General features: G+C 47.9%; 1 protein-coding gene across 1 annotated transcript in view; it reads right to left on the bottom strand.

The window, feature by feature from the left end:
• Positions 1-9,089, bottom strand: part of DPF3 (double PHD fingers 3) — a 278,418-nt gene extending 269,329 nt beyond the window's left edge. Inside the window, exon 1 of the mRNA XM_066631631.1 lies at positions 9,058-9,089. Within this exon, the coding sequence (XP_066487728.1) occupies positions 9,058-9,089 (32 nt within the window). The remainder of the gene's footprint in view (positions 1-9,057) is intronic.
• Between the last annotated feature and the right edge of the window lie 4,722 nt (positions 9,090-13,811).

The raw sequence follows: 13,811 nt of genomic DNA, 5'->3' as shown, positions 1-13,811 counted from the left end.
AATGCTAAAATAACTTGTTCTTAGTGCTGATGCTGATCCATTTCACTAACATGGATCTCTTGTTCTGGAAAGGTTACTAGACCTTTAAGAGCTGTATGACAGGAAGAAAAGCAAAAACTCAACCTGTTCCCAGCACACAGATGCCAGGACGGGAAAAGCTTTCTGTTGCTACATTTCTAGCTGTCATGCAACTCTTCAAAGATGGGAAAAACAATGAGTCCTTGTAGCATTGTAAAGACTCACAAGTTTATTTCAGCAGAAGCTTTCAAGAATGGACTCCAGTCTATTTTAGCAGGTGTCCTCATCTGGCAGGCATTTGCACAAAAGGGGGAAAAGAAAAGGGAGGAAAGTTGTAACTGTGGAGTCAAGGGCTCTGGGAAGGGGCAGTTGGTAACCATTATTAGGGGACCATTCTTATGTAAAATCCGGTGATGTCACAAGAACAGTCATAGAAGAGAAAGCATTCTCCCTGGCTATGCTGAACCAGTTAAGAACTGAGGCAGGTACATGGTCTCCTTGGACAGTTTACACCAGGGGTCTCTAAACTTTTTGGCCAAAGGGCCGCATCAAATAGCTGGCACAGTGTCGGGGGCCAGAAAAAAAAATTAAATATAAAATTTAAATAAATACATTAGAGATGGAACTTAAATGAATGAATGAATGAATGAATGAATGAGCTCAAATGTCCAGGATTTCTTCAAGCACGAACACAGTCCAAGAAATAAATCACACACTTAAATGGACCCCCCTTTCCCCCACCCCACAAGCACAACTCTGGTTGTGTTTGGTCAACTAGGCCAGAGGCTCTCAGGTGATCAGAGGCTGGCCGTGGGCCAGACAGAAGCTCGCTGTGGGCCTCATCTGGTCCCCGGGCCGGGGTTTGGAGACCCCTGGTTTACACAGGTGAGTCCACACCTGTAAACCAAAAGAAGAAAGCTTAACATGGTTTATTGTAGCACAGTCTTTCAAGTGCTTTAAAATACTTGGCTGTACTTGCTGCAATAGACTTAACACAGCCACTCCTCAGAAAGTTTAAAGATGAAGAAGTTCCATCAATTAAAACAAGGTGGCACCCCATGTCTCATTCACATCTGTGCCCTGTGTGAGTGCATTCTCTACTGACACCATGCCACTTTTAGCAGCAGAGACTGTTGCTTGCATAATTGCTAAGCACAGCAGAGCTGTTGCCTTGGCACAGTGTTCCGAATTGGCTCACAATTACCACACGTCATAATAATGAGCTGGTACCCCTCATCCGAACTGCATCTTTGCTGGCACACGATCTCCCAGAATTAGGTCTCAAGACTAATTCCTTTTGTGATTAAAAGTTGCTCAAAGGAGTATTCCGTATCAGAGTTCTGTTTCTGAACCAGCAAGCAGGTAGCTATTTCACTTTTTTAAATGAAAAACAAACTTTATTCCAGTTTGAGTTTAGATCAAGGCCTGATAGGAGATGAGGACGCTTATCATTTCTTCGAACCAAAGAGATTCTCTTGGGGCTGGTTCAGACATGCATCAGCTTCTTCCATGCAGACATCCTGGGGTTTGCTTGCACACCCCCAACGCGCTCACCTCTGTATGCCCACATTCATTTTTTATTTTTCCCTTCCAGGCACGGTGAAGCATGGCAGCCAGTCTTGGCCTCTTTCCTTAGTGAGAGCTGTGTTAGTTGCTAGGCATACAAATAGGAAAGGAGCGGTGCAAAGGCTGCTGTTGCTTTCACAAGCACAAAAATGAGCCTTGTGGTCCCTTAAAACTAAACTAACAGCTGCCTCCTGGCATAAGCTTTTGGTGGCGAGAGCCCACTTTTGCCAGATGCATGAAGTATCTTCAGTTGGCAGGCAGAAACCACACGTACAAGGGGGAGGGGGAAATGATAAATGTGGGACCAAAGGTCACAAAATGCAAAAAGTAAGCTTTTGTGAACTGGTTGTGGGTCCTTTAAGATGACTGTTTACAGTTTTGTTTCTCTGTACCCATCTCTCCCTCTCTTACTTATAGAGTATATACTAACGGAAGGTAACACTTCATAGATCTGTGAACAAGAGGACAAGAGCCTTCTTGGCAGAGATGTAGAGCATCATTCTAGAAGTCAACTCTTCTCAATCACACTATACATGGATCACACAGAATTCACTGAGCCAGTGCACAAGGATTGCCCTTTCCAACAGGCAATGCTAGACAGCTGACTGGGGCCCAATACTATCCAACTTTCCAGAACCTATACAGCTTGAAGTAAGGGAACAATGTTCTCTTACCTTGAGGAGGCTGCCCCCATCACATGACTGCCCACGATTGCCCCCCCATCACAGGCTCCAGCACACCCCATTGGCATGGTTGCATTGCCCCTGGAAAGTTGGACAGGACTGTGCCCTAGGTCACAACTATCTCTAGGGAATCAATGCTACTGCAGTAGTCGAATCTACTCCATTTTAACAGAGGAGGGGAGCGATTGCTCCGCTTTTACTTTTCACAGCTGCTGGAGCACTGCAGAAGGTCACACCGGGCTCCCCACATCCTGGGGAGGCTGCAGGAGACTTGGGCACATGCACCAAAGCCCCTGCAGCCCCCTGAGCGACACGATCCTGGGGATCACGTCACTGCCTCCTCCCTGCCTCCAGGCTGCCCCCGCCCCTTAAGCAGGCAGAGGCCTGGGCCCACAGGCTGGGGCATCACGGTGCCCCAGTTTGAAAAGCCCTGATGTATAGTGTGAGTGACAAGAGTTGACTTCTATAATCATGTTCGACATCTCTGCCAAGAAGGCTTGTCCTCTCATTCACAGATGTATGAAGTGTTACCTTTAGTTAGTATATACTACTGAAGGTCCATAATCCTTCAAGGTCCATAATCCTTATGGATGCAAGGTCCAAAGTCCTTCAAAACAGTTCTGTGATACACACGCTACTCTTGCTCAGAGACTGCAGAGACTATGGTGGGATGCAGCACATGGTAGGATGGAGCAACTGAGTAATTCAAAAGGTCCAAGGATGAGAAGTAGGTGGGCAAGCTGAAATATCGCTTAGGGTCTAGAAACCAGAATCCACATCCATGAAGAAGCATGAAGGAGACAGACATAGTGTAACAACACACATAGTTGATACAGACAAGTTTCCAAACAAGTAAATTGTTCATTGTTTCTATCCTGCCTAAAATGAGTTTTGACCAGATACCTCCTGCCTTGGAGAAGGTAGTTATAGAAAAACCATGGGGAGGCCATGGAAGAGCCCAGGTAGATTCAGAGGCAGGATGTGGGGAGAGGGAGAAAATGGAACAGACACAAATCATGTTTCACATATACCCATCTTCCCAAATAGAAATAAACCTTTATTTCACATTTTTTTCTAATTCAGACATAATAGGCAGATGGGTGGACAAGTCATTTTTAGGATGCTGATGTCCCACCCCCTGCCCCGCCCCCCAGCACTACCTAGGTTGAAAATCTTGGGGCTGGGGGCCAGGGTATCTAAGAGATCACCTACTTCCATATAGTCCTGCTTGCCCCCTTAAGTCATCAGAGAAGGCCCTCTTACAAGTGCCACCGCTCAGGGAGGTGCATGGGGCAGCAGCAAGAAATCAGGCCTTCTCAGTATTGGCACCATTATGGAACTCCCTTGTGGCCTGAATTCTTTTTAGACAAACCTTCTGAGTTCTCAGCCTTTTTAACATCTTTTAACATCTGGTTTTTACAGGTTTGGAGTTTTATTAAATTGCTGCTGATACTCTTTTTTATCGTATAATGTCCGACTGCTGTTTTTAAAGATGCTTTTAATTGTGGTGGTTTTAATTTGTGTTGTGATTTATGTTTTATTTGTATTTAAGATATGTTGTAAGCCACCTTGGGTCCCTTTAGGGAGAAAGTCGGGCTAAAAATGTAGTAAGCAAGTAAGGGTCAAATCCCATCCAATTTTTGACCCATGGTGTAGCTGTACCAATGGGGTGCATTCTGTGGTGGGAGGGTAGTTATGGAGGCTTCCACAAGGTAAGGGAACATTTGTTCCCTTGCCTGTGGGCTACATTGCAGCTGCACTGGGAATAGAAAGTTGGATAGGATTGGGCCCTAAGTAAGTAAGTAAATAAATAAATCTTATCTATTCATCCCTCTCATGCTTTCTGCCTTTAGAACCCTATTGGCAAACAAGGTGTCCAGTGGCAAAAACAGTACAATGGGCTGTCAGATCATTGGCTGGGTCCCAGGAGAAAGGGAAGGAAGCAGAGAAGCCCTGGAGATACCCCAAATGATCAAGCAAGGGGAGGGTGGGGGAAAGATGCATTGTTATTGTAAAACAAACAAGACTGGAAAATAGACAAAAGCCCCAGTACATGGAGTTGAGTGCTTGCATTTCTACACATATGCAGTGGGATTGGAAATGAAGTAACCCCACATGGAATTAATCTAGGGAATTAGCATATGTCTTTTATATATTGAAAAATAAAGGGATTATTGCACACCAAACGCACCAAAAGCACAATGACTTTAATGATACCTGATTGAGTAGGTTTAGCCATATACCTACACACACTGATCCTCATCCCAGAGAGGGAAAAACCTTTGTGTGACCAGTTTCTGCAGGGGTTGTGGGGGGTAGAGAGGTGCCTTTATTTATTTCTGAGACACAATCAAAATGCAGACAGAGGAAATGCAAATGTCATTCGGCTCCCTTTCATTGTCAGGAAGGACACATGGGGGCTGAAACACTGAGCAGGCATCTTCCCCCCTCCCCTCCCCCTTGCCTGATGTGTCTTAACTGCCTTTGCCCTCATTAACCCCCATGATATATTTGTATTGCTTCCCTGATCATCAGCTTTCAAAGAAAAATAAATAAATAAATACACATTCTAAAACACGCACATACGAAGTTGGAGAAGGCCAGATGGGCAGTTTCTCCTTCTACACCATTACTAGAAATCCATCCTTGGTGTGCTTGATGTCTATTGTTTGCTCTCACCCCCATGGGGGGGGGCAGGGAAGGCAAGAGGGCCAATTATTTGAAAGACCTGGTTCTGTTCCTAAAGATTTCCTGGGAAGAACTCTCTGGGCCACGGTGCACATCAATCAGCTGACAGCCAAGGCTGGGAACTGGTGGATGTTCCAGGAGTGCAGACAGATTTAATCCTGCGCAGAGGAGCAGATCCCCCCCCCCACTTCCAGAGCTGCACCCTTTCTTGTCTGTCCACCGTCGCTGCCCCTCCAATGGACACGCGCCTCATTTGCACCCATGTGATGCCAGCAGAGCTCCATCCAGGTCCACCCCCCACTTCCCCCTTCCAAGCTGACTCTGAAAATCCTGCCCTTCCCTGGAGGAAGCTCCTCTGGACGGCCTGCGGAAGTGGCTTGCCCTCCAAGAAACTTCCCCTCCACCTTTTCTGCCCTGCCAGAGTCCTTGGAAGGGAACTCCCCCGCCCGCCCCATCCATTGGCTTTACTTCTGAGTAACTCTGCAAAGAGTTGGGCTGCACGCCCCCTTGATCATATAGGACACGCCTATAGGACACGATCGCGTGTTGGCGTTGATCAGGTGCAGATTCCCAGCCAACAGGGAACGTGGCCCTGGCTCGGTGGCGTAGCTAGAGGGGGGCGAAGCACTAAGTTTTGCAGGGAGCCTCATGCAAGTCTCCCTGCAAAACTTAATGCTTCCCCTCCCCTCTAGCTACGCCACTGCCGTGACTAGCTGGCCAAGCTGGCCCTTCAATGTTCCCTTTGGAAAAATGGAATTGCGAAGAATTTCGCCCTGGAGAAGGTCGACATCAGACCCGATCATCACCCTACTAAAAGCACGGAGGGGGGGTTCCGGGTTCGGCAGTGAACGAGACCCCAGAGTGTCCCACACACGTGAAGCTCCCTCTCTGCGCATTCCACATGACGTATTCCAGATCACAGACCAATTAAACGCACTTTCCTAGGAGTAAGCCCCATTGAACTCAATAGGGCTTACTTCTGAGTAGACGTGCACAGGATTGTGCCCTAAAGCCTGCATCACAACATACAGGGAGACTTGGGGTACAGTCCCATTCACACTTTCCTGGGAGTAAGCCCTGTTGACAAGAATGGACTTACTTCTGAGTAGACAGGCATAGGATGGGCTCTAAGGCAGCACACCTATCCACACTTTCCTGGGAGTAAGCCCCATCGACTAGAATGGGACTTACTTCTGAGTAGATATGCATAGTCGACAATCCTATTCTCAACTTTCTTGGGAGTAAACTCCATTGATCATAATGGGACTTACTTCTGAGTAGACACGCCTCGGATGAGGTTCTTAGGCACACTTTCCTGTGCCCATTGAACATTATGGGATTTACTTTTGAGTAGACCCGCTTAGGACTGGGCTGTTCTTTTCAAGGAAAGCAGGCTCGATTTGTCTGGCAGGTACTCCCCCCAAAAAAGTTTGGACCGGGGAGACTTGGGTTCGAATCTCCCTTCGGCCATGAAGCTCACTGCATCACTACATCCCCTGACCTTCCTTGCAGGCTTGTTGTGCCTATTTAAAAAAGAATAAAGCCACGTGCGCCGCCCGAGGAAGCAGAATCGGAAAGGGGAGGTGGATGTACGGTGGAAAAATAAAACCAATATTTAAATTGGTGGAAACCTGCAGATGCCTTAAGTCGGAACAGAGACTTTCCAAGTACCCCCCCCTTTTCGTACCCACCTCCCATACACACAACCAGACAGGGAGGGGCTGCCTCTGAACACCACACTCCCGCAGATCGGGTGTAGGATTCACCCCAGAAAGGTGGTTCTCCTCAGGGTGCAAATCTTTTCATGCCCGAAAAGAAAGGGATGCAGCCCCTGACAGCAATCCGTCCATCTCTCCCCCCCCCCCACCCACCCACCATCCCACTGGAAAGCCTTTCTCCAGTTTACTGCTCTGCCCAGTCCGGAGCCAGTCGCCCCAGTGGGTCTACTCTGGGACACCCTCCAAAGTATTTTTCCAACTCCGATCAGGAGTTTGACTCGAAGAAGGAAGCCGATCCCAAGCCTAGAATTACAGTAACTGAAGAAACGCGTGGAAACATCCTATAGGCAGAAGCGGTGGCGTAGCTAGAGGGGGGGCAAGGCACTAAGTTTTGCGGGGCTCCTCACAGCGCCGTGCCAGCTGCCTCTCCCCCCTCCCCTTGGGAGCCATTTCGGGCGAGGGGGGAGCAAAACGGAGGCGTACGCCCCGAATGGCTCCCAAAGGGAGGGGGAGAAGCCGCTGGCACGGCGCGGTGAGGCTCTCTGCAAACCTTAGTGCCTTGCCCCCCTCTAGCTACGCCACTGGTCAGAAGAACGAACCAGCCCAACGGATTCCCCTCCTCCAGCACCTCCGCCAAAGCAATACTGAAAAGGTTAAGAGGGGAAAGGGGGGGCAGCCCCATCCAGGCATCCCCAGACACGCTGCCAAACCCCCCTCTCCCTAATGCCTCCGGGGATTAGCTGGCTGTGTGCTGCAGACCAGAAGGCAAACACGCGAGCGCGTCCAAAGGCCGCGATCACGCGTGTAGAGGGACCCACGCAGAGCTGCCTCCGGAGCCGGACACCTGCCGGCGCCCCCTCGGCTTTCCGGAGCGTTCCTGGAGAACAGCCAGATCCTGCCTCCTCCGTGGCAGCCCAGCAGCAGCAGCAGCGCCTGGTCCTCCCAGCGGAGGCATCCCATAATTGAAACGCCGCCCAAGTCCGGCAGCTACTTTGCAAAGCGAAAATGGAACGGGGGCAAAGCGAGTCCCGCCGGGCTCCCTCCGCGAGCCATTCATTGCAGTGCAATCCCAGGCGTGCCTACTCGTAAGTAATTCCCATTATGTCGAGTGGCCCAAGGCTGCAATCCTACCCACACTTTCCTGGGAGTAAGCCCCGTTGACTATAATGGGACTCACTTCTGAGTAAACAAGCATAGGCTTGCACGGTAAAAGCAATTGACAGCGAGTAGATATGCATGGGATTGGGTTCTCGCCCTGCAATCCTGTCCACACTTTCCTGGGAGTAAGCGCCACTGAATCCTGTGGGAGTTACTTCTGAGTAGACACGCATAGGATTGTGTTCAATTGACAGCGAGTAAACATGCATAGGATCGGGCTCTCTCCCTGCAATCCTATCCACACTTTCCTGGGAGTAAGCGCCACTGAATTCAGTGGGAGTTACTTCTGAGTAGACACGCATAGGATTGTTTTCAATTGACAGCGAGTTGACGTGCATAGGATCGGGCTCTCTCCCTGCAATCCTATCCACACTTTCCTGGGAGTAAGCGCCACTGAATTCAGTGGGAGTTACTTCTAAGTAGACACGCATAGGATTGTGTTCAACTGACAGCGAGTTGACGTGCATAGAATCGGGCTCTCTCCCTGCAATCCTATCCACACTTTGCTGGGAGTAAGCGCCACTGAATCCAGTAGGAGTTATTTCTGAGTAGACATGCATAGGATTGAGCTGTCAGTCTCTCTTTCCCTCCCTCCCCCCCTACACACACACACAACACCGCGCCCCCAGCAATGGCTAACATGCCCCTACTACTGCCCTGCCACGACGAGATCCGCACTGCTGCCACCCCTTCTGCCAGCACGGACCCAGCCCAAAAAACTCCTTCCCACCCGAGCAGCTCCGAGTGCTCCCAACTGCCGGAGCGTCCGCGGAAGGCAAACTCCGAAACTGCCCTCGGAGCGGCTGCAGGAGACACCGAACACAAAGCCAGTCCCGCACCGCCTCGCGCCATCGATCTCTCTCTGCTGGACACCGGGCGCCGGGCTGGGAGCCGAGCGCAGGACCGGGTCAAGTGCAAGGGGTCCTTGCACGGATCCGGGGGAGCCGCCTGCAGAGCAGCCCGGGGCCCCCCAAGCGCCAGCAGCGTCCTGACAGCAGAGGACACTCCGGGTGCCCCTCTGCCCCTGCGCCAATTAAACACAAATGCACCAGTAATTTCCTCTTGTGCAAGACACTTGTGAGTGTGCTTGCACAAGAGGGGGAGGAGACAGGGAAGGGAGGGAAGGGGGAGACCTGCGGGAGGCGGCGCAGCCCGGCGGCGCGCGGGGAAGGCGCCCTTTTTCATATCCAAACCACGCGGAATATGCACATTCGGAGCCTACTTACGCTTTCAGGGGGTTGTGAATGACAGTCGCCATTTTGCTACAATGTAACAGAATATCGTGTCTCGGAGTTCTAAAGGTTCGCTCAGGGGAGCGCGCGGCCAATGGGAAGCGGGGATTCCGGCCCGCCGCCCAATCGGCGCGCGCGGGAGGAGCCGGCGCTGCTACTTATTAGGGAGCTGTCAAAGCGCAGAGGTCGCTCCCTGGCCGGGCAGCTGTGCGAGAGCCGCTCTTAAAGGGCCAGTGGCAGCGCCCGGGGCGGGGACGCGCCTCCTGTGCAGCCTGGCAAGGCGCCCCGGGCTGGGAGCAGGCGCTGCAGGCAATTAATACGTCGGCAATGCATGTCATTAACTAATTGCAAGTAATTTAGTTTTAAATTCAATATAAGAAGTAGTCTAGTGTTTATTTTAACCACTCTGGATTACTTATTATTATATTTAAAACTCAATTCCATGCCATATATTAATGATTGTAATAATTAATAAATTTTATTAATAAACAGTATGCAATTGACTTTTAAATTTAACAATAAGTAATCTAGCGTTTAAATTAACGCACCAGATTACATTATTAAATTTAAAACTCAATTCCATACCATTTATTAATAATTGTAAAAATTAATAATAAAATAAGTTTTATTAATAAATAGTATGCAATCTACTTTTAAATTTAACTATAAGTAATCTAGTGTTTAAACTAGGGCACAATCCTAACCCCTTATGTCAGTGCTTTCCAGCGCTGGCATAGCGGTGCCAATGGGACATGTGCTGCATCTTGCAGTTGGGTGTCACCCACTGAGGCCTCCTCAAAGTAAGTACCTTGCCTCAGAGCTGCATTGCCCTTATGTCAGTGCTGGAAAGCACTGACATAAGGGGTTAGGACTGCACCCTCAATCACATTAGGGGCCCATCCAAATTTCCAGCACTGGTGCAGGTGCAGTGCAGCTCCAAAGTAAGGGAACAAACATTCCCTTACCTTAAGGAGGCCTCTGTTATCCCACCCACCCCCCACAGGATGCAGTGCATGCCCCACTGGCATAGTTGCACCAGGGCTGGAAAATTGGATAAAGTCGGGCCCTAGATTACTTTTTAAGTTTAAAAATAAATTACATACCATTTATTAATTGTAATAATTAATTAAATTTTAATAAATGGTATGTGATTTAGTTTTAAATTTAACAATAAGTAATCTAGTGTTTAAATCAATCACATATATAAGTGTTTTTAGTTTTCATTTTGTCATGTCCTACATTTTCCTTGGATGTCCTATGTTTCAGGGTGGCTTGTCCTTTTTGCAGTTATGACAGCTGGTCACACTGAAATAACACCATGCATTGTTTCTGCAATATGTGTTCAAGTACTCTTTCTTTCTTTCCTTGTCTCCATTTTGTTTCCCTAGATCCACAGCCACATTTTCCTTTAGGTTTCTTGGAACTGCTGGCAATTGCAGTGACTTCAGGGCAGCACCCTTCCCCCTCCAGGAGGAATTTCTCTGTGTCAGTCATCCAGCTTCTGCAGCCAGAGCACTAGTTACATAATGCACAGTGGCCAAACCAAATGCCTTCTTGTTTCACTCAAAGCAATTTTTTTAAAGTTATTGTCTGGTTCAGCTTGTCTAGACCTGACCTCTCTGATCTTTTGACATAAGAAAGGGATGGGGGAGGGAGGACACTGTGCCTACATTTCATTAAGAAAAAACATCTCAATGCTTAGAGGGAGCAAGATAATTTCTAGAGTCAGGACTCCTGACTGCAAGGAGTGGAGACAGAGCTCCAGTTCTGGGAAAGACATCAAACTCCAAGATGTCTGGGTTTACCTGTGCCTAATTATGTGAGTCTGCCAATGAATTATGCACCAGGCACGAAAAAAGATGTGCTATGTGCCAAAGGCTGCTATCCTGCTTGCTGGAGATTAAGTACTCTCTCAACAACAAACTGTCACCAAACTCTGCAAGATTTCTTCTGAGTAAATATCTTGTTTTGTAGTTACACAGATGTAACTCTGCTAATGCCAATGAGTTACATCAGCAGTTCTCAAACTGTGGGCCTAGGACCCACCAGTGGGTCTGTCCTAATGTTTGGTGGTTCATGAAACTGACAGGGCAGATTTGGCTATGTGTATCAAGGATTAAACAAGCTGCAACTTCGGGGCAAGCATGGCTGCCAATCACTATTATAGCCACTCACGTCGGCATTTATAAATGCCAAGTTGTTTCATATGGAGGGCCAAAGTTAGCATTCACGGTGCCTGCTGAGGGTCGGAAGTGACATCATTTTAAAAAGTAACATCATTAAGCAGATGATGGCCTGAAATAAGCTCTTTGTTCTCACAAAGAAACTCATTATCTGCAAATGACAGAAGAAAAAAATGTGCAAATCTTGTTCATATTTTCAAGATATGAGAGAGCCCAATTATAACAGGGGGCAGATAAATTGATTCCGTGGGCTGCATTTGGCCCATGGGCCTTATGTTTGACACCCCTGCTCGAGGGTCTCTAAAAAGCTTGAGAACCACTGAGTTACAAATATCAACAGTTGAAATAAGCCAGGTCAAAATCCAATCTCAGAAGTTATCTCCCAGTTTAAGACTAGGTCATACACATGACACAAGGGTGCACAGTGTATGCACTGGACCCATTGCAGTGTTGCAAGGTTGTGATGCCCACTAAACTCTAATGAAGAACACTATTGTGCCATTCAGAAGCTGACTCTTAGGCTTGGTTTACATATGTAGCAGAATAAGGAAGCAGACTGGACTTCCTCAAGGCTGCAGGAGTGTGTCACATTTTGCATGCTTCACCACATTAAAAAAAATTCACTAAAAGAAGCTATAACAGCAAGGAGAAAGGTTCGGTCTTGGCCTGCTCCCTGCTGTGCTAGTTTCTACTTAAAGGAAATTTTGCTTTGCGAAAGCATTCAGAGATATATTCCCCACCTGTAGTCAGAAATGGCACAGTCCATTCTGCAACTTCAACATTTTCCTATCTCATCTTGCTGGTTCTGTAAAAGAACTTATTCTCATGGCTTTCTGCATCTTATTCTTGGGGGTGAACCATTCAGAATATGCACACTGGACTGGTTTGGATACTTTTATGCACACTGAGCTAGTTTAGACAATTGTTGGAGAAGGCAGGCTGATTGAGGTGAGTTAGCATGGAGTGGTTAGTGTGTTCATGCCCTCCTTCCTGCTCTCCACTTTCCCCTTTTACAGGTTCAGCAGTTTGGGGGGGGGGGGCACATGCATTGGTGGTTCTATTTGCTGGCACTATCCCAGGCTAAAAAGACCAGGTGAAGAAGGCTATCTGGGGAAACAAAAACACCCATCCCAGGAGAGCACAAGACCGCAGAGGTCAGTGGTGAAGTAAGTGGGAGGCAGGGGGTAGTCTGCTTCACATGCCAGGCTGGAAAGGGGTTCTTTGAAACACAATATAGGCATGCATGCTCAGGAAGTGAATGAAGTGCAAATGCACTCACAGCAGTGGCTGGTACAATGTCCAAGAATTGCCCCAATGCAGGTGTGAGTGTGCATTGCTGCAGTCGCTTCCTGAGTCAGGAAGTAACTGGTGTACATGTGCACTCGCAGCTAAAATGATTTTCAATGGGCTTCAGTGAGCTCCTTTGTGTTTGCCAAAGGCAAAAAAGAGAATGCCATCTCCTCTGGGAGAACCCGGAAATGACATCACAACCTCATGAGATGTCAGGACTTTGCCAGCTGGTGACATCTGTGTCAGAGGTTTTTATTTAAAATAGAATTGCAGTTGCACCTGCCAGTGATCAGGTATGATAATCCACTGAATCCATGAAAACGGACTAGGCAGGCAAGGCATCTCAATATAACTAGTTGTAATGGAAATACACAAGATCCCTCAAGGAGATAGGGCAGTGGTTCTCAAACTTTTCAAGAAAAGCCTTTTGGAGAAAAGGCTCACAGCTCCCCTGATCCTTGTGGCCATTGGCCACGGCTCCCCATTACAACACCTCACCTCAGTTACCCCCAAAATGGGGATGAAGGTGTTATAATTATACACTAGAAACAAAAAAAAAAACAGCTGCCAGCATTCTAAGGCTGCAATCCTAACCACACTTACCTGAGAGTAAGCCCCACTGAACAAAATAGGACTTACTTCTGAGTAGACCTGGTTAGGATTGTACCCCGAGTTTGTTAGCAGCACACCTGGAGGGTTTTGGAAAGGGGGGGCAAGTGATGAATTTGCTGGAAGAGGGGAAGACTTTGTTTTTTGTGCATCTGCTAATTGCAAACTGATGCAAACTGAGATGTAGAGACTGTTTGGCTGCAATCCTAACCTCACTTTCCTGGGAGCAAGTCCCATTGAACACAATAGGACTTACTTCTGAGTAGACCTAGCTAGGATTGTGCCTTTTGTCTTACAACAGCAGCCAACAGAGTACCCCCCCCCCCCAAAGGAGGCAGGAGGAAAAAGGGGGATGGCTGAAAAGGAATGGGGATTTTTATTTTTTAATCAATTTTTATAGACAAAGCCCTCAAGAGTGATTTTTTTTCTCTTTTTTGAAGGGGGAGAAAAAAAAGAGAAAGGTGAGGATCCTTGGTTAAGCTGACACAGACCCCAAGCCTATGTAGGTCTACTCAGAAATAAGTCCCATTTGAGTCAATGGGGCTTACTCCCAGGAAAGTGTGGAAAGGATTGCAGCCACACAGAGCAAGATTACAACTCACCCTAAAGTAGATGGGAGCTGCTCACACACATACCCCCCAACATGCAGCTGTCACCCCTATTCCC

Source organism: Tiliqua scincoides, chromosome 1 (genome assembly GCF_035046505.1).
Source record: "Tiliqua scincoides isolate rTilSci1 chromosome 1, rTilSci1.hap2, whole genome shotgun sequence".
Lineage (NCBI taxonomy): Eukaryota > Metazoa > Chordata > Lepidosauria > Squamata > Scincidae > Tiliqua > Tiliqua scincoides.
This window is presented reverse-complemented; position numbering and strand designations above follow the sequence as displayed.